Source organism: Anolis carolinensis, chromosome 1 (assembly GCF_035594765.1).
Source record: "Anolis carolinensis isolate JA03-04 chromosome 1, rAnoCar3.1.pri, whole genome shotgun sequence".
Classification (NCBI taxonomy): domain Eukaryota; kingdom Metazoa; phylum Chordata; class Lepidosauria; order Squamata; family Dactyloidae; genus Anolis; species Anolis carolinensis.
Window position 1 is genome coordinate 96,359,058 of NC_085841.1, and position 21,905 is coordinate 96,380,962.

The following is a 21,905-nucleotide window of genomic DNA, read 5'->3' on the forward strand; positions in this document are numbered from 1 at the left end:
AGCCAAATAGCCTAGACTCGAATCGCATAGGGCTTTAAAGGTTATAACCAGCACTTTGAATTGTGTCCAAACAGGGGACACAGGGGGGGAGGGGGGTTGTCTGCTCCCTGTACCCAGCCCCAGTGAACAACCTGGCTGCAGCTCTTTCAACCAGCTGAAGTTTCCGAGTACTCTTCAAAGGCATGCAGCTTGTTACAGTAATCCAGACGGGATGTAACTAAGGTGTGTACCACCATGGCCAGATCTGGCTTCTCAACTAACGGGTGCAGTTGGCACACAAGTTTTAATTGTGCAAAGACCCTTCTGGCTACCAATGATACCTGGGCCTCCAGGTTCAGTCCCCAATCCAGGAGGGCCTCCAAACTGCGAACCTGTGTCTTCAGGAGGAGTGTGACCCATTCTGCACAGGCTGGATCCCTATTTCCTGATCTGCCTTCTGACTGGCCAGGAGTCACCTGGAAACAAAAATCTGGATTATTTCAACCTACCAGTAGAGGCCAGTTTGTTAGGTGTAGCTCAAGAGTTCATGGTATCCATGACAAACATGGGCCTCTCCCCCTTGGTTTCCAGACCTACACATTTGGCAAGTTCTATGAGTTTGGGCAAGGAGTTTGTTAGGCAGTGGGATGGATGGCACACTAACAGAATCCCCAGTCTACCCCTGGTTTTTAGACTCATGTACACACACTCAATTTGATTCAGCTGCCTAGTAAGTATGCAATCTGGTCAGGTTAAGATGGCCTTTATAGACTATATCTACCAGCTCCCTTCTCTCTTTTCCTGACTGGAAGGTGAGATAGGTATTAAGCACCTTCCTCTCCTTCCTCTATAAGAGCACATCCCCTTGCCATCACCATATCTCCCTCTGCCCTGTACAACTTGTATTGTAGCCTCAGTTTCCATGTACATTGGATTAAAATCAAACAGTACAGGAACAAATAACCAAATACAAAAAAGGAAAATATGAGGGGCAAATAATAAGATAGTAATACAGCAACATTTACACCCTACATGTCTGTGGTGTGTTCCAGCCAATCAGACCGAATAGCTGACTAGTCCAGCAGCACCGTACTCCCACCAGGGGCACCGTGCCCTCTTGTGACCTCAGCACAACTGACATCATCAGCAAGCCTCTGCAAGGGGGCTGCATTTGGCCAGCAACACATTGGCAGTAGTAGTGGCTCAAAAGTGTTCTTGCCTTAACAGACCATCTGGACACCAAAGGGGCTCTGAGGATGCTCCTGTGCTGCATCAGAGCAGCTCCATAGCACAATACTCCAGATAATTTTGGCTAATGTCGATGAAGGTTTTGTGGCCATGGTAAACTACTCTGTGTAGCTTGATCAGCTACTTAGCACAAGTGTTGGTTATTAATGACTTTGATTCAGAAACCCGGAATGTAATATATTCAGATTTAGGAATGAAGGCTGAAACTTGTACACTCTTTATAAAAACATATGTTTTATAACCATTTTCCCTGCTTATTTGGCTTCAAGAAACAATAAATTGGATGCATGATCAATGTTTTGTATCTCATTTGATTTGACCTGAACTACACTATAACCCATGACTTACCCAACCCACGTGTTCATTTTTGGCAAGAAAGAGAAATTTAACAATGTTTTGTACAGTCCTTGCACAATCCTTACAAAACTTGTACAATCCTTACAAAAATATGTCTTGTTTTATAACTTTTTAGTTTATTTAGTTTGAAAAAGCAGTAAACTGGATGCATGCCCAATTTACTGACTGAGCGTTTGATTTGTCCTGAATTACACAACTCCTGACTCCTCTGACTCCTGTGTTCATTCTTGGCAGGAAAGAGGAACTCTAGTGTTTGTGTACAGCAGTTTATGTAATGATAGAGCAGCTTATGTAATGATTTACCAGAATCCAACCCTCTATTTAAATATTGAAATTTACACTCCCTAAAATATACTGTTAAACAGCTGGTTTGTTGGAAAACTACAAAATCAGTTTTGATAATTGAAAAGTCCAAGCAACAGAATATACTTTGCTGACTTATTTAACAAAACTCAGGAGGTAAGTGTTGTTTAAATATAGCTGTCAGGATTGGCTTAATGAACAAGCAAACAAATAAAATGCAAGTAATACATAGTTTTGTGAAAATTATGTTGTTGTTGTCTCTTCCTTCTTCCAAAACTGGAAGGTAGCTTTCAGAAGAGACATCTTACTACTTGAGATGCATGAGAATTCTTGTCATGTGAAATATTCTTTTTCCTTTCTACTGCCATAGAAATTGTGCTATGAGGAAAAGCAGGATAAGAACATAAGAGAATGAGAAAAATTAAGAGTGTTCATCCTTAACAGCACTAGCACAGTCTGTGAACATGTATACACAGACTGTTGTTTTGAATACTGCTTCTTTACTATTCACATGTAACATTAAAATGTACGTATCAACTGTGTGGGTGGGAAGGATAGCTTAGTTTATTTATTTCCTGGTGAAAACGTTGTTTCCTAACTGTCTGTTGAAATGAAGAACAGAGAGTGAGATTTTTACATCATATTCTCCTACTATTCAAACATCTTGATGTCTTCTAGGAGATGCATTTGTGAGGATATACACATTTTTATCCACATTTCTTTCTGCGCAGAAAACATTTTTGCACAGAAATACACATATATTTACACAGAATAATCTCCTCAGAACCTTTGGATATTTTTAATATTTCTACACTTACCATCACATTTTCAATTTCTGTATCAAACAAAAACAGTATTATGGCACTTTGAAAATACATGAAATAAGCACTAATTAAAATTAAAAGATAGTTCACTGACAGATTTTCCTTAGGAGTCCCTACTGCCCAACCATGTTGAACAGCCTAGACCACCCCACCCCCACCCCCAACCCACCCAGACACACACACACATTACAGCAGTTCCTAGCCAAAACATGATACCTACCTTTTATCTGGAGTTATTCTGACATCAGGCAAAGTGACAGTTTGCTGTGGGAGAAGGGAGGGAGAAAGGAAGAAATTCCCTTTCTCTCCCTTCCTTTCTAAGCACTCACCATTGATATTTTATTTATTTATTTATTTACAATATTTATATTCTGCCCTTCTCACCCCGAAGGGGACTCAGGCCGGATCACCATGCACATATACATGGCAAACATTCAATGCTATTAGTCATACAACATATATCGACAGACACAGAGGCAATTTAACATTCCAGCTTCTGGCTTCATGAGAGTATGCGCAATTTCGGCCACGGGGGAGCTGCTGCTTCACTGTCCACTTGTGAAACCGAGTCCTTGATGCAGTACTTCCTCATTTTTCCTCATGCTGCTGGAGATTTTATGGCATCATAAATTAATTAAATTAGCCTCCCTGCATAAAGTGGTACCTAAATTTCCTATTCAACAGATGCAACTGTCTTTCAGCTGCATAGGTCAACAGCAAGCTAGACTATTAATGGTCGGGAGCTTACTCCGACCCGGGCTGGCTCAAACTCATGACTTCTTGGTCAGTAGTGATTTATTGCAGCTGGCTACTAACCAGCTGTGCCACAGCCTGGTCAATATGACTAAAATGAGAACAATGCACACATTCACCGTCTACATTTTTCCTAAGCTTTTTCTGATGTCAGTTTTGCATTGCTGGGCAGCAGGGACTCCCTTCTACCTATGTGAGAGAACCAATGAGGACTCCAACCAGGCCCAGTCTGGCATCTGGCACAATAGATTGGGCACAGTCCCTTGATCAGTGTAGAGGAGGTCCTAGTGGATTTGTGATTCACTGTGAGATTTAAACCTTATTTTTTAAATCAGTTGTGATCAATGAGTTATGTCCTAAAATGTTTAGCTTAAAAGAAGATTAAAAATTGTTCAGAATTCCACTTCTGAGGCTACATTGAAGACATTATAGAATGTTTGACATGGGATAGCGGCATCTTATGTTATGGTGACGAGTGACTTCATAAATCTGCTAGCATCACTCAATTGCAACATGCAACTGTGTGAAGCTGTGCTTCCCTCCTGCTGTGCCACTTTCTTCCAGATGCTGCCACATAAGTGCCTGGGCTCACTGCGAGCCCTCACACTGTGTTGTGAAGCTGAAGGCTATTAATGAGCTTTCCCCATCACAATGCCTGACTGATGTCCTACTACTCTGCCAGTTTGCTGCATCTATGCAATCAAGTCACCTATCTATATGTATAAAAATGTTATGTGCATTTTACTATGGAGTAAACAACAAAACCACTGAAGCAAATCACACTAAATTTGGCCACAAAAGACAAAGTCATCCAAAATATGTCTTTCAAGCAAAAAAACTAGAAAAATAAAGTCCAAATTAGAGGACCAGGAAAAACAGTTTTTTCCCATAGCTGCCAGTTAGAAGGGTAGGCCCCACCCACTTCATCTCCTAGCAACCCACTCAGCCACAATGGAGCTCAGGGCTTCTTCACTCAGGCCTGTTCTACACTGCCTATAAAATTATCTGATTTGAACTGGATTATATGGCAGTGTAGATTCAAGGCCCTATGCAGGCCCAGTTGAACGTAGAGGTAACTGAAGCTGCCGCTTCAGGCACACGCCGATAGGGGCGCTGTTGAGGCCTTGACAGTGCCCCCGTAGTGCCACCAGTGCTGCCGCACCGCTGCCGTTGGCGCAGGGCTTCGATCGCTCGCGTCCACACGAGCGATAGAAATCCCGTGCCAACCTGCACAGCACCATCGCCCATTTGGGCCGATGGTGCTCTATGCATGCCCACAGCGCCGATCGCTTGTGTCCGCTGTACTTCCGCGTTCGCTGAGTGGGGAGGCGGAGGTGGGGACCATTGCCTCCTTCCTCGGCTAAAGTTGAGGCCTTTGCCAAGGAGGGAGGCGATGGTCCCCGCCGCCGCCGCCTCCCTCCTCGGCGAACAGGGAAGTACAGTGCCATCGGCCCAAATAGGCGATGGTGCTGTACGCATGCACACAGCGCAGATTGACACTGTGCGCATGCGCACAGCACCATTGGTCATTTGGGCTGATGGCGCTGTACTTCCGCGTTCACCGAGGAGGGAGGCAGCAGGGACCATCGCCTCCCTCCTCGGTGAAGGCCTCAACTTTAGCCAAGGAGGGACGCGATGGTCCCTGCTGCCGCCTCCCCCCTCGGCGAATGTGGAAGGCCTTGCGAGAAAAGGCTTCGCCTCGGAGGGAGGTGATGGTCCTCCCTGCTGATGACAACGATGACAAAGGAGGTATGTGCGGAGCCTTGGGATGGGGGCGCAATTTCGGGGGGGGGGGGCACTAGGTTTGCTTACAAGACGAAATTACCTAGGGCCGCCCCTGGCCCTACCACACAGTATAACCCAGAATGCCAATGTAGGATAATCCACAGTATCTGCTTTGAACTAGATTATCTTGAGTCCACACTGCCATATAATCCAGTTCAGTGTGGAATTTATACAGCTGTGTAGAAGGGGCCTCATATAATCCAGTTCTATGCAGATAATAGAAGATTATAAATATAATATATAATAATTACTGTGGTATTTATAATATAATCTCTAAAATCAGGACAGTAAATAAAGAGCAACACTCTGAAAACAGGGGAATTCCAGAAAGGAAACAACCAGGGCCAGCTAACACCTCCCAACAAAGGATTCCCTCAGGCAGGAAGCAGCCAGGCTTTGAAGCTGCAAGGCCATTAAATGCTAATCAAGGTGATTAATTACAGCATTCATACTTGCTGCACTGAGACTATTCATTGCTATTCAACCTGGCCAACCAAGAATTCGATAGGGTAGAAAGTGGCCAGGCTTGCAAGCAGCAAGGCTATTCAGTGCTGTTCAACCTGACCAACCAAGATTTCCCCTAGATAGAAAACTCTTGGGTTTTGAAGCTACTAGGCTACTCCATCCCATTCAACCTGCCCAAGGAAGGATGCCCCTATATAGACAGCAGCCAGGCTTTGAAGCAGCGAGGCTATTCAGTGCAATTCAAATTGGCCAAAAAAGCATTTCCCCAGAACGCAAGTACCCAGCCTTCCAAGCAGCAAGCCTATTCCATTGTATTCCAGCTCATCAAACAAGGATTCACATAAGAAGAAAACAACCAGGCTTTCAGGCTGCAAGACTATTCACTGCTATTCCACCTGGTCAACAAATGATTCCCATAAGGCACAGCAACGTGTGGCCAGGCACAGCTAGTTACAAATATAACCCTAGTCAGTAAGTTTTAGACCTTTGCAGTGTTTTGAACAATTCAAAAGCTTTTTAGCTCCTGGGCATAGCCTGTTATTCTCTCCTCCCTAGGTTATTGATCTCTGAAGAATGGAAAACTGGATTTCATGAAAACTTAGAATAATTTTTTTTTCTAATATTACTTTGTTGTTTCTCATTCTTCCCAACTAGGTAGAAGAACTATTGCCATTTTTTCTATTGTCCTGTCACTAGCATTAGCAATGGAGTCATTAGATAAGTACTTGGTGAAATACAAAGGATACTATTTTATGCAAAATATGGTTACCCCTGAATACATTGATTCCTTGGAAGATTTTGAAATCCTGGACAGTGATGTATTTCTGGTCACTTTCCCAAAATCAGGTAGGACTGGAAATCGTTTACTCAAAAGAAATGATATTTTCTTTGTTTCATATAATAGATTAATCGAGTGTTATAACTGACTAATTAAAGCAACCCTATTTTGATGGGAGGGCAGAAGGGTATTGTGAAATAACAGAGAAAACACTGATGGAAAAGTATTTTAAGTATATGTAAATTAATAGCATTTTATGGGGCTGTTGTTGATGGATATTTATATGATGGGTTCCATTTATATGAATTACTTATGACTGGCAGTCAAATATATAAAAAAAATCCCACCCAAAAAAACATTTTGGTCCACAGAAGGATATGTCTGAAGAAATTGCAAAAGGAAGTACGGGTATATTATGGAGTATAAACTGATTGTAACTGAGAATGGCCTGGGGAAAATATAAACAAATATTAACAACATATAAACACAGAAACCAGTGTAGCTCTGAAAGCTTGCATGGTATTTTTCATCGCTGCTTCTGCCCCCCCCCCCCCTTCCCAGATTTGAGAATACCTCGTTTTTACTGCAACGGGAGAAATTTACTGGAAGAGAAAACCAAGGAATTGGACTTAGCTCTTTGAGATTTCAACAGCACTAAAAAGGTTTTTGGAGTGGAGAAGTTCAAAACCTTTTTTTATTGGGACTGCATTTAGCTAGAATTTTGGATGCTATTATATTTTCCTAAAATTCCTATATCTTAACCTCTGTTGATCTGGTTAAGCTATGGTTGCCTGCATTTCCTTTCCTGTCATTCCTGTATTTTCTCTCCAGTATAGCAATTTAGATATTTTCCCCAGAAATAGATACGATCTTTTCATTTAGTTTATCTTAAAAATAAAAGGTCCCTTGATGCTCAGCAATGTATTATATTAATTTGTTCATATCCACACAGGAACAGTATGGACACAGAATATTTTGAGCTTGATTTATCATGAAGGTCATCGAAATGGGACTGAAGACATGGAACTGGCCCATCACCACGTCTCTTTTCCAGCCATCTGCCCTATTATTTAATGCCAAAGGGATTAAAGAATGGGAGAGGAAAAGTAAGGGCTAATACTTCTATCATTTCATTCACTTAATTTGCTGTCATAACAGGGGAAGAGACCTTCCTTAAAGCAGTGGTTCTCAACCTAGGATCCCCAAATGTTTTTGGCCTACAACTCCCAGAAATCCCAGCCAGTTTACCAGCTGTTATGATTTCTGAAAGTTGAAGGCCAAAAACATCTGGGGCCCCCAGGTTGAGCACCACTGCCTTAAAGAATCTACAGACAGTTTTGATATTGGAGTGAGAAGAATTTAAAAACTGAGATACAAATTAGTATCTTTATCAAAGGAGGGCACATTGCTCAGTTACTGACAGAAGGCTAATAATCAAACGTTTCAAAGGGTAAGGTATCATTTTCCATAATAAAAGTACCTGACATGCATACTGTAAAAGTTATGATAGGACAACTGGAAAATACTCAAGAGGGGATGCTTTATTTTATAATTAATTTGTTGAAACATTTCTTAAACTGACATAGCTCCCTTCAGAAGTTGGATTTATTAACTACTGTTTGGAAAAGAGTTCAAACATGTTTATGTTTGGATCCAGAAACTGACCAACTCACCTGCTGATTGATCTTCCAGCCCAACACCAGAATTCTTGGGATGACAGGAAATTATCCACATGGGTGTGGAGCCCTGCACAGTCCCCCTTTTTTTCTGCAGGCAGTGCAGAAAAAACATCCAGCATCAAAATGGGCAAGATCTATTCCATCCAAGTCCTCTAAGGGGACCCCCCTTAATCTTATCTTATTAATGCCGGTGAGATATCCATAAATGATGCCCTTGACCCAGATCCCATGCCAATCACCACAAAAGGTATGGTCAGTGTAGACAGTGTAGTTCAATGCAGTTCAATCTGCATTATATGCAAGTGTAGATCCAGCCTTGGAAGCATGTGATTTGAGAGAAAGTCCAATTACGAAGACATTGGTTGATCAGAATATTTTAACTCACAAGATCTTTAATATCATTGCTTCGGCAGGTTATTTATGTGGCCAGAAACCCAAAAGATGTCTTGGTCTCCTACTATCATTTCTCCAAAGTTTCTGTCCTACTTGAAGAAGTTGAAGACTTTGAAATTATTATGGAGAAGTTTTTGGCTGGAAAAGGTAAGCTATGATAGATTTAAAATAGGAAGTTATTTTGCCTGTTATACTGTTTGACTAAACAGTGCAATGTGGGAAGAATAATTATATGCAGTAGAGTCTCGGTTAACCGAGCCCTGGTTAACCGAACCTAAGTATTATTCAAGGCACCGCTGTGGGTGCCCTTCCCTTTCCCTCTCCTTCTCTCAAGCGAAGGGAGCTTGAGAGAGGGAGAGGGAGGAGGAAGCGCCCCAGAAGCACCCCGTGATCAGCAAGGGCTGGGCCCAGAAAAGCGCCCCGCAAGCCCTCACCCCTTGGGAAGCACCCCACAAGCGCTGCTTTCCGAGGGACGTCTCCTCCAGCAAGGGCCTGGTCGAGGGAGATCCTGGCGTGCTCCGCTTTTCTCAGAGGGACAGGCCCTTGCTGGAGTGTGCTGCGGGTTTTTCTCAGCCAGGCCATTGCTGGAGGAAACCCTTTCCTCCAGCAAGGACCTGGCCGAGGGAGATCGAGGGGCATTTCTCAGAGGGCCAGGCCCTTACTGGAGCAAGGGCCTGTCCCTCCGAGAGATGAGGAGCATGCTGCAGGTTTTCCTTGGCCAAGCCATTACTGGAGGCAACCTTTTCCTCCAGCAAGGGCCTGGCCGAGGAAGATCCGGGGAGACATCCCTCAGTGAGCCCTAGCCTCTTGGGAAGCACCTATGAGCATTGCTAGGCAGCAGCACTCACAGGCACTTCCCTGGGCTGAGTGCTCGTCGTAGGGACGGAGCCCCGTCCTTTGGCAACCACTCGCCTCTTGGGATGCACTCACAGGCACTTCCCTAAACCAGATTGCCAGGAGGGATAATAGGGCCTCCCAGCAATCCGAAGCATTTGGTTATCCGAGATTGGGCCTGCCCCATTATCTTGGATAACTGAGACTCTACTGTAATGCCACACATTCTGAACACAAATAACAAGTAGTGGACACCTTATTGGGCAGAGGCAACAACTGAAGTTAGATTTATTTCATGTGCAAGCTGTTGCACCCCAAGGCAGTGTGAGCACTCGAAAACCAGACAGGAGCCAATATAACACACAAGCCGTTTATTGAAACAGAATATATATCTATGTGGAATTAAGGCAGAAAGTCAAAGTAAGAAATAGTTCCTTAAAAATAGTCAACTGTAGTTCAGAATGGGTTCAGAAATGTCCAAATTGTAATCCACAAATGAAAACTCAATAGTTTCCTTCAAGAAATCAAAGTTTGTCCATGAAACAATAGCAGGAACAGAGCGCTGCAAATCTGCAAACTCCAAATCCACTCGAAAAGTCTCGTAACAGGAGCAAGAAAGCAAGGTAAACAAGGCAGAGTCAATCTCGATTCAGGAACAAGGAAAACTTGGTGCAAGGAGAGCTCTTCTCAGGAGTCGTGGCACGGCGTGGCTCGCCTGGAACTGGGAACTTGGCACGGAAACAGGAGACAAGGCAAGGAGCTGGAAACTGGAACCTCTTGACACCGCAATGAGAATACAGTGAGGGGCACTTTTAAAGAATCCCAAGTCTGCAAAATTAAGGAGTACAGGGCCCACAAAACTTCCCATGGGAAAGTTAGCCATTATCCAACTTGAGAGCTAACCTTCAACTCCATCTCACTCCCTCTCTCCTGCTCCTATCTTTTGTAACAAATTCCTTCCGATTAAAAGTCTCATCTTCACCCAGGTCAACACCGGTGTAGGTAACAATGAGGAGACATCGGAATGTTCGGCAATTAGCGGTTCTTCTGGAACAACCATATCAGGCAGCTGCAAGGCCAAGGGGCCCCAGTCCGAGGCAGAAATGTCTGCAAAATCCACAGCATCATCTGTTTCCAACTTCATCTCTTGATGGAATACAGGCCATGATGGCTGAGCTACAACACAAGCTCACAAGAAAAAAAATGAAAGTTATAGGAATAATACAGTTCATAAGCAACTGACAATGACTACATGGCATTCAGTCCTGGAGACAGAATAAGACCATCTGATTCCACAACTTGAAGTTAGCTGGAAGTTGACTCACACAAGCAGAGACTCAATTAAGCAACTCGTTGTATTGAGTTTGCAAGACCTTTACAGAGACATTAATAAGAAGAAGTATTTTGTGATCTAAAAGAGATTCTGCTCCCTCTTAAAGAGCAATCAATTCTATAGTCTGGTAATTACATCCTAGAAGTTTGAGTTGAGCCCCAAATATAACAAGGAGTACCTTTTACCAGATTCCACTTATGCAAGAATTATAGTCATTTCTTGATAAAGATAAGTTAGTTCAGGTGACCCATTCATTGGTATACTATAACTGGGCTCATCTACACAGGTCACTTAGGTTGCTGTATACTCAGAGCAGCCCAAGAATGGTTAAATGCCATAAGGGGCTGATCTGGCTTAAGCTGGGTAAAGATATCTTAATGCAGTCCTGCCCTGGGTTAAGCTAAGTCAAGAGAAAGCTCAAATTCAGACCCAGGGTTGAAGGGCCACCAAGACAGCTGGGCTTGTTCCTAACCAGAACTGGTGGCAACTCTCTTGACTGTTATCCTTTTTTCCCCAAGCTCAGGTGGCCTGGGGATACAGGATGGCAATCCCCTGTCATCATCCCCTATTTTCCTTTCCCCCCTCTCCACTAACCTTAGTGAGACTGTACTGTGACTGATATCAGCCAAATTGCCAAAGACCAACTAGGAGGCATGTTGCCGCTAAGGAGAGCCGCAACACTGGGATGCGGGGTAGGAGTTGGTTCCCCAGGAGCGGTGAACCATGTTAGAATGACTAGGCATTCAGGGAGTCCCTGCCAGGATACCATGGAGAACTGATCTGGTGTCAGTACATTAAGTATGGGGATGTGTTGTTCAGAAACTTGTACCAAGTACACGATGTGTCAGCAAGGTTATTGTGTGATGCACATAGCTACACTGTCATATTGCCTCGTAATTTCTCTAAGTTTTAGAATGTTTTCATAAAAGCACAAAATATAAACTGATCTCCAGTGCTGCTACTCACATGGAAAGACAGAACAACCATCTTCTGTTTCATTGGATTGGTTCACCAGCTTAGCACATACAGTGTTGTGTGCATCTTTCCCAATCTGAAGATAGTGGGAGAGGTCCATGACATAATGCAGCCTGAGGCAAGGAAAAGAAGGGCATCCCATTCAATGAAAAAAGCCAGCAATGCTGGCTTTTCTATCTTCCTTAAAATTGCCTTGAGATACTGCATCTCAAGGCAAAAGGAAGGCTTCACATAGTACCCAGAAGATTTGTCTGAAACCAACACTGCACTGGAACTTAGCAGCAGACAACACTGCAATGTATGATGCCAAAATTTGTTTTCAGCTATTCTAACATTTACTCTGTTTCTTCCAAGTGATGGGTAATCTATGGCTAGATCATATCGAAGGCTGGTATGCTCAGAGAGAAAACATGAATATTCTCTTCCTTATGTATGAAGACATGAAGAAGGTAAGTCACAGCAAAACTTTTTCACTTGGTATTAAAAAGCCATGCTAGCTTACCCAAATTTGTCAGGAAGTCCAGGGCTGGGGGCCAGGACAGGCAAATGGTGATGTTCAAGAAGAGTGAGGGCTTGTATGCATATTAAACTGAATGTTACTGTTTCCTGCCTTTCTCCACCCTTCTCCTTCACCACACCTTATTTTGGAAAAGAATTGACTATTTGCATATACTTCACTGTTGAAGACATGTAGCAGGCTTTTCTTGCATCAATAGCGTGATTGCAAATTGTGAAGAAGTGTATAATTATATTTTGTTTATAGATGACATGTTTATTGGATTTTGTTTGAACAGTCAGGTTTGGCTAAGTTTAAAATGGTGAGTATTTGAGTTGATGATGTATGGGGGAAGGTAGCCATCTTAAGGCAGGTTACCATAGCAACAGGGGCGGAGCCAACCGCCGTTTGGAAAGGAAAAGGGGGAATGTTTTGGAGACCCAGGCAGTCTGTGATTTCCATTCACAGGGAAGGAACTGATTCTTGTGTAGAGGATCAGGTTGGCTCAAATAGAAGGATTTGAGTCAGATCTAAGTTGGACCAGACTAGGCAAGTTAGGTGACTTGTTTAGGGTCATTTATAGAACCTGTGGATTAGGGAAAGTTAATCCCAGGGGATCCAGGAGGATCAGGGTTTAGTGTAATCCAGAGAAAGGAATATTTTGAAAGTTTGACCACGTCATATCCGTTTGTAACCATTAAGCGGTGCCTTTAACAAGTTATATGAAACCATCAAGCTCTGTACCTGCAATAAACTTATTTTGATTTTATTCTAACTAAGCCTCTGTCATACTCTTATATTAAGTTAAGCAACAACAACATCTAAAGTGGAACAAATAGAGAAAGCTTAAAAGAACCAGTGCCATCTGCCTGACCATCTCCTCCATTGGTGGCAGCGAAGAAGATAGTCAAATAAATAATTAATTAACATCATCTCTCATAAGACATCTTTATTAAGTGGTGGTATCTGTGTGTGTGTGTGTGTGTGGGATCAAAAGGATTCCATCTCTGTCACACATTCCTGTCAGACACCTCACCTCTGCACATATTGGTGGCAAGCGGAGGGATTCTAAAGGGATTCCATTCCCTGTCACCCTCAGTTCTGTACACAAATGTTTTTCAATTTTCAAATGTTTATGTCTACAATATTTTTCAAGCTCTCAAAGTAGCTGAGAAGACCAACTGTAATGCAACATTTTAAAAAATGTTGAAATGTGTAGCAAATAACTACAAGCAATAGTTGTAGCACAAAATAGCTATTACAGAAACTGTAAATCAAATAACAATGGTATTCCCCATAGTAACCTATGGTTGCGAGAGCTGGACCATAAGGAAGGCTGAGCAAAGGAAGATAGACGCTTTTGAACTTTGGTGTTGGAGGAAAATCCTGAGAGTGCCTTGGACCGCAAGAAGATCCAACCAGTCCATCCTCCAGGAAATAATGCCCAGCTGCTCACTGGAGGGAAGGATATTAGAGGCAAAGCTGAAGTATTTTGGCCACATCATGAGGAGACAGGAAAGATTGGAAAAGATCACGATGCTGGGGGAAATGGAAGGAAAAAGGAAGAGAGGCCGGCCAAGGGCAAGATGGATGGACGGTATCCTTGAAGTGACTGGGTTGACCTTGAAGGAACTGGGGTCGGTGATGGCTGACAGGGAGCTCTGGCGTGGACTGGTCCATGAGGTCACCAAGAGTCGGAGATGACTAAATGACTGAGCAGCAGCAAAATCAAATAGTTTACCTCATCTATTTTTAAAAATTAATTTTAAATTTAATTTTTAAGGTTTTTGCAGAATTCCTGTGATGTTTTTGCAGAACCCTGGGCTTCTGCGGAACGCAATTGGGAAACCACTGCTTTAAGAGGTCATTTTTTATTTCATACCAAACTGTTCTTACTGTCCAGTATAATCTGTAACATGAGTAGGCTGTAGTAATTTCCAGTTATACATAGTGTCATTTGTAAACCATATCCTATTTTAGGATCTGAAAAGCACTGTATTGAAAATATGCGACTTCCTAGGAAAGAGACTGACTGAAGAAGAGATAGATGATGTTGTGGATAAGGCTTCATTTGGCAAAATGAGTGTGGATCGCAGAACCAATTATACCACCATGCCTCCTGATATCCTAGATTTCAGCAAAGGACGCTTTCTGCGCAAAGGTAAATCAGTGTCCAATGATGTCAGTGGGGTGGAACTTGTGTGAATATCCCATAACCATACCAGACCTCTATTCTTACAAATTTCAGCTATACGGAAAAAAAGTCTATAATTTTTGAGGCTTCGAAAATATGCTTTATTGTGCTGAATTACAGGCAGTCCCTGGGTTAAGAACAAGATCGTTCTGTAGGTTTGTTCTTAAGCTGAATTTGTATGTAAATCGGAACATAGGTGTCCCTTTCCCCAAACCAAAACTTGGAAACAATCACAGCAGACTATTAAGAGCAATAAAAGGTAGCATTTTTAAAACATCTTTCTTAATTAAGTTAATGTAAATTTAAAGTTTTGGATAGCATAGGAAAGGGTTAATACACTTGTAATATTTGTTTTGCTGTCTGTACCCCTGTTCAGAAAATTTCAGCTCACTTTCTGTCCCTGTGACAACTGGAATTCAAAAATTTTATTGGTGATAAAGCTGCAGTGGAGACACATTTTTCCCATGATAACTCTTTCAGAAGTGAATTTGCCTTCCTAAGGACAGATTTCTTCTCACTTCCTGTTGTCTCAGAGACAAGATGTGAGATAAAATATTTATAATCAGGAAATAATTCCACACCATACTAATCAAAATTAATAAATAAAATCTGCATGGAGTTCTATTTTAAATACAACTTAGACAGATTTTTGCCATAACATATTCTTTACTTTTACCCATGTATGTAAATGCTTAAAAAATTTCAAATACTGTAAAAGGCCTGGTGCGCTGCTGGCTGGTGCACTTGCTCCTGAGCCTACCTGGTGCCACCACCTCCCACATTTAAAACTCGGAGTCATATCTGGTTGGATGTTTGCAACTCAGGAACTGCCCGTATATGGTTTCATTTTAAGGCTTTAAATTAGAGGTAGGCAGCTCTACTAAATCTAGAAGTCAATTTTCTGCCCAAAACCTTCCAGGATGTACGAGAAGTGCAAAAATAAATAAACAAATAGAAGTAGCCAAAAGCCTTTTTGCTTTGGCGAAAAATACAATATTAAACAATTAAACAGTATTAAAGCAGCTCTACAAATTGAACTGATTTGCCATTCCAGCAGACTTCCATAAAGGACAATTCACTCTCCTCCCTTTTGACTTGGAAAGAAAAGCTGGGTGGTGGAATCAAACCTGGTTTTCAAAGTGATAGTCCAAAGCTCTAACTGCTACATCATGTATGGAAACATAATATCTGTGTCATTCAAATGAACCACATTGAAATCAAGAGCCATAATATTTTAATTTTGGATTCTCTGCAGAGCTGGTCCAACAATTAAGTGAATTAAGCGGTCGCTTGGGGCGCAAAACATGTTGATTTGTTGTAAAACATTATGCTTTGGTGCTTAATTTGTACAATCTTAATGTAATTTGATATTTAATAGGCTTTTCCTTAATCCCTCCTTATTATCCAACATTTTTGCTTATCCAACGCTTTTATTTTTCAGTGATTGGTTTGGGGGGGGGGGCAAAATTCTGTTCGCCTACACTTGAAAAATACCTAGGGCCGGCTCTGATTCTCTGTATTTTATATGAGCAACAGTTCCCACATTTGAGCACTTCAAAAAATCCCAGGAACTCCCACTACAGTCCTTGGCAGTTGTAGTATTTTTTATCTTATCTCACAAGGAATATGAGACAGCAAGTAGTGGTACGATAGTGGCAAGGCAAATAGCATCAGTTCCACATAGTAAAAATTTGGTGAAGAATTAAGTATAATGGATGCTAACCATCATTTTCAAATCACTGTCTTTCTGAATCCTATATCAGGTACAGTTGGAGACTGGAAAAACATAATGACAGTTGCACAGAATGAAAGGTTTGACAGTGTTTTCAAGGAACGAATGGAAAAGCTGCCCTTCAAGTTCTGCTGGGATATCAAGGATGAATTATGAACAAGGATGGACAAACCTGCCTCTTTTGCTTTGTACAGATTTTTTAAAAAATTGATGAAACCACAGATCTGTTTCCACTCGTTTTCAAATCAATTTGCAAATTTCAGGGGATGGATAACATGAAGATGGTTTGAATATCCAGATTCTAAAATATACACATTTTAATTATTTTTTTATTCAGAAATAAATGGGGATAGACAAAAACAATACAAAAAAGCATTTTTATAATATACAAAACCAAAACTACTTCTTCTAACACTACTAAATCTGAGACAATTACTCTAACATGGAACATCCCTAAAGTAATAAACACAGATTAGACACACAGGTAATTATGACTATTCTAGGAACTTCACACTCGTTGTCTATTGATTTTTCCTCCTTGTTTTTCTAATATTTGAAAATAACATTCTATGTCCACATTTCTATTTTTAATAACACTTCTATACTTCATAAGTCCAATAGTTGAAGTTTGTACACACTGTAGGCAAGGGATAATTAAGTCCAAATCTTTCTTAAAGTTGCTAAGGGATTTCTCCTTAGGAGAAATCCCAAAAGACACACATTTTTAAAGAGAACAGGTAAGCATGGGAGAATTTTAAATCTTCTGTTTTGTAAGATACATTTCTTCATGTGCAAAATTCTGTATTTTTTTTTTTATCAGAGACAACAGTCAGATCATTGCCATATTTAGGGAAATGGCAATGGATAGCAAGATAATTGCATTAAGGAATGTGAATTGGATGATAACCTATAAAATAACTAAAGAAATTTCTTCTCAGTGACTAATGCAGAAGCAGGAATCGATTAAACTTTTTCTATTTGGTATGATATTCAGTGCATTGCAAAATATTATGTTACGTTCATGAAAGATTAATTTCGTTATGGATTTTGTATTGTTTCCAAAATTTAAATCTCATGAGATTCTATAACAAAGTGAAATTTCTCCATGATTACTCAACACTTTTAATCCATACAGCTTAGAAACAAGGATGACCCAAAAAAACCTTAACATAATTAAAAACCTTAAAATAAGTAAGCATTATTATTTTGTTATTACACTGACACATTCCTTCTCTTCTCAAGTATTCTCTTGATGCCTTTAGAAAAGAATTTTCTGCAGCAAATTGGAGCTTTTGAAAATGGATTTATAGCAGCAGTGTAGATGCAGGAGTAAGGAATTTGTTTTAAAAATCACTGAGTAAACTACAGATTTAAAAACAAGAGCTTGTGCATTTGATACAATGGGCAGTTGGTTTTAAGAGAGTTTTTCATATTGTTTTAAGTGTTATTTATTTTGAACTGTTAATTACATACTGTATTGTCACCTGAGTTTTAAATTTTATAATGATAAGAACTAATTAATTAAAGTTGGAGGTTATTACAATTTGAACTCTTGTAACAAAACAAAAAAGGGGCACCTGGTTAGAGTTTATTTTAAAGAAGTGGTCCTGAACCTTTGGGTCCCCAGATGTTTTGACCTTCAGCTCCCATAAATCCTAACAGCTGGTAAACTGGCTGGGATTTCTGGAAGTTGTAGAAACCCACAGGGGACCCACAGGTTGAGAACCACTGTCTTAAAGTAAAATGCTAAACATCAATTGAATTTTTTTAAATGAACTTAATTTTGGAATTAAGGAATACAAAACTTATAATTTATAAAACTTATAAATTGCCAGCCAACATATTTTACTGTTCCCAGCTGGTTTGAATCCACTACATTCTGTTTAATTTTACTTGTACTGCAAAATGTCAGGGAAAAAAGATCAAGCACCACAAACTTGGATTATTTAATGATAGAATAAATGAATATGCATTTGTTTCCGTAGTGTGTGAAGTGATATGATACAGCAAAAGGCTTTGAGCATATGCAGAATATAAGGATACATCTACATGTACAACAAATTGTACAACAAAATCCGAAACTGATCCTGGAATATTTCTGCACTGGCCCAGCCCTAGATTCTGCAGAGCGGTTCAGTGGTGCAGTGGTGGGAATGGAGTCCAGATCATTCAGCTGCAGGGATGGCATGGTTCAATCTATCCCCTTTCCCCATGCCTCAGAGCAAGAAGGACAGTGGCAATTGGCCATGAAGACAGTGGAGTGGTTCAGATTGGAGCTGGTCCAGCTATCCACACTCCGTCCCCAGTGCAGGGCCACTCTGGAATTTCATTGAAGCATTCCCCAATTTCTCCTAATGCAAGGTAAAAATGGGTTACCTGATTTTACCCTGAAATACAGTTTGTGGATATCATCTGGATATCCAAAAGCCACTTCTGGTCCAATGCAGGGTATAGAGTATGTACAGAGAAGCCCTAAATCTCACGTGAAGGAGAAGCGGAAAGCAGCAAAGTACTGTGCATGTTCTGAGTAAATGTATCCATTTAACTCATTTCCAAATGAAGAAACATAACCTCATCTCCATAGATTATTCAGGATGGTGTAGATAACAATCAGTGATTCGGGACAATCTAGACTGTATAATTTCAGAAACTATTGGCTGATCTGAAACTTAGATGGCTTGTTTTTTGACTGACAGTTTGATTTGACTTGAATTACACTAACCCCTGACTTTTTGTACATACTGTACATGTTCCCATTGTAGTAGTACACAGGAACAATATTTATGGCAGTTTATGTAATGATTGTAGTAGTAAATCAACAGTGTTTATGGTAGAACTTGTAATGAGGAAGCAGGTCATGTAATGTTTTACAGGATAAGCCTTCTATTTAAATATTTGACTGTAATCAAGAGAATTGCATTCTGTAAGAATGTATTGTTTTTAATAGCTGACTTCATGGAAGGCTTGAAAGTTAAAATGAAATGGCCCATGCAGAAGATTCTTTTCCTGACAGAGCAAAATTCATGAGGTAAGTGCTACATAAACAGAAATGTTTATGTTACCTAGGGGCCCCTGGTGGCACAGTGTGTTAAAGCGCTGAGCTGCTGAACTTGCGGACCAAAAGGTCCCAGGTTCAAATCCCAGGAGCTGAATGAGCGCCCGCTGTTAGCCCCAGCTCTTGCCAAGCTAGCAGTTCAAAAACATGCAAATGTGAGTAGATCAATAGGTACCGCTCCGGCGGGAAGGTAACAGCGCTCCATGCAATCATGCTGGCCACATGACCTTGGAGGTGTCTATGGACAACGCCGGCTCTTTGGTTTAGAAATGGAGATAAGCACCAACCCCCAGAATCGGTCACGACTGGACTTAACGTCAGGGGAAACCTTTACCTTTACCTTTTTTTTATGTTACTTTGCTGAGGACACAAAGAAGCAAAAATATTGAGTTTTGTGGCAATGACTCTAAGAAGACTCCCACTACATCAGATGTGTGACTGTCACATCCTTTGAAGCAGTATTTTATCTTTCTGGTTTAAGAGAGAGTGTACTGAGCTCTTTTACAGAAAAGCAGGATAAGAATGTAACACATAGAACGAGACTTCCCTTTCTGCAGTAAGGATGCATTGTTAATCTGTGAAGTTTTGCCGTTTTTCACTTGTAAAGAAACATACAAGCAGTCAATTTGTGCTTTCCTTCTATGGTGCAATAAAATTTCTTAATTAACCAAATATGGACATTTTTTTGTAAGTAAATTGATCTTGTTTAAATTGAAGCAATCATTCATAAAGCTACCCAGGGGAAAAATAAGTCCCAACATCTTCAGTCTGAAATTCAGCTCACTGTAAAAATGACTACAGGTTGAGTATCCTTACCCTAAATGCTTGGGACTAGAAGTATTTTGGATATCAAGCCCCCCCCCCCCCCCCCAGTTTTTGGAAAACCTGTAATTGCGCGCGTGTGTGTGTATGTACATACAACGTAATGCTGGTGGACAGGAAAAGAGATTTAAAGATGATCTCAAAGCCAACCTTAAAAACTGTGGCATAGACACTGAGAACTGGGAAGCCCTGGCCCTTGAGTGTTCTAAGTGGAGATCAGCTGTGACCAGCAGTGCTGCAGAATGGAGGGCTTAAGGGAGTAACGTGCCAAGAGGTAGGCATGTCAAGCCAACCCTGACTGGGATGACCTTCCACCTGGAGATTGATGCACTCACTGCGGAAGAACATGTGGGTCAAGAATAGGTCTCCACAGCCACCTACGCATCCACCACCAAGACATAGCCTAAAAGTAATTATATACACAATATTTTTTCAAAAGCAGAGGTCTTTATTATCTCTTTTTCCCCAAATAATTTTTATTAAACGTTTACTAGGAAAGTGGGGGGTAGGGGGACAAGGGAAGGAAAAGGAAACATTTGGGGATAATAGATTAATTATTGGTTAGTTCCATCTTTACAAATATCTAGTATGTCACGAGGAAAAAACAAAGAGGGTGAGGGTTGTTGTGGTATGGGGTGTAATTTTACAAAATTATAATTGTTACAGCTACATCTTCATGTCTATTTCTTTAACACATATTTTATAAAATATTGAAGACTCTAACAACTCCTCCTTTTCCCTTCATGCCATAAATGTCTGTTTGGCAAAGGGAAGGAGGCAAAACAGAAACACAGGCCCCCTTGCCTTCTGACTTGACCAGGCATGGGCAAACTGTTTTGCCCTGAGGTTGTCTTATGGGCTGGGCCAGGAGGAGTGCAGGTGGGGCCAGAAGGGGCAGGGTCATGGGCTGGGAGGGGCGGGGGCCGGGCCAGAAGGGGGTGAAGCTGTGCCCAGGGGAGGGAAGGGGTGGGTCTGTCTCTGGGGAGACAAACACACTGCTGTCAAGCGGCAGCATGTTTGTTTCCACAGCTTTTCTGGGCTATGGGCAGGCAGCAGCTCACCTTCCGGGCCTAGAGGAGCTGGGGAGACAAACATGCCGCTGTCAGTGCCTGCCGCAGCAGCGTTTTTGTCTCACTAGCTCTTCTGTGCCCTGGGAAGGCAGCAACCCGCCTTCCCTGGGCCCAGAGGAAAGAGACAAATATGCCACTGTTGTGTACTCTCCAGAGAGTGCTTGACAGCAGCGTGCCACTGACTCAGCTCTCTTCTCAGCCTGGGGATGTGGTGGGCCGCTGCGACTGCATATTGAAAGGGGGGCTGGAGCAGACTGGGGCCGGAGGAAAGAGCCCAAAGGGCTGCATCCGGCCCATGGGCCTGGGTTTGCCCATGCCTGCACTAGACCCTCTTTTTCACTTCCTGAGGACAGGACAGCCTTGTGAATGTTCACACAGCTGCTCGTCTGTTGGGAGATGGGGGCGGCAGAGCAAGTTTGCAAATAACCAGAACTGGAAGTACAAAATATAGAATCATAGAATCATAGAGTTGGAAGAGACCTCATGAGCCATCCAGTCCAACCCCCTGCCAAGAAGCAGGAAATCACATTCAAATCACCTCTGCTTAAAAGCCTCCAAAGAAGGAGCCTCCACCACACTCCTGGGCAGAGAGTTCCACTGATGAACAGCTCTCACAGTTAGGAAGTTCTTCCTAATGTTCAGGTGGAATCTCCTTTCCTGTAGTTTGAAGCCATTGTTCCGCGTCCTGATTTAAACATGCCCAGCTCTTTAAGCTGCTCCTCATACAGCTTGTTCTCAAGACCCTTGATCATTTTAGTCACCCTCCTCTGGACACATTCCAGCTTGTCAACATCTCCTTTCAATTGCAGTGCCCAGAATTGGACACAGTA

The 21,905-nt window shown here is 41.7% G+C and overlaps 1 protein-coding gene across 1 annotated transcript; it reads left to right on the plus strand.

Moving 5' to 3' along the window:
* The first annotated feature begins 1,296 nt into the window (after positions 1-1,296).
* LOC100555448 (amine sulfotransferase) lies at positions 1,297-19,855 on the plus strand. Its single transcript, XM_008120483.3, is given in 8 exon segments — positions 1,297-2,043; positions 6,369-6,560; positions 7,445-7,519; positions 7,522-7,598; positions 8,585-8,711; positions 12,061-12,155; positions 14,183-14,363; positions 16,160-19,855. Coding segments are annotated over 7 exon segments (822 nt in total). The 5' UTR covers positions 1,297-2,043; positions 6,369-6,418; the 3' UTR covers positions 16,285-19,855.
* Positions 19,856-21,905: the final 2,050 nt, after the last annotated feature.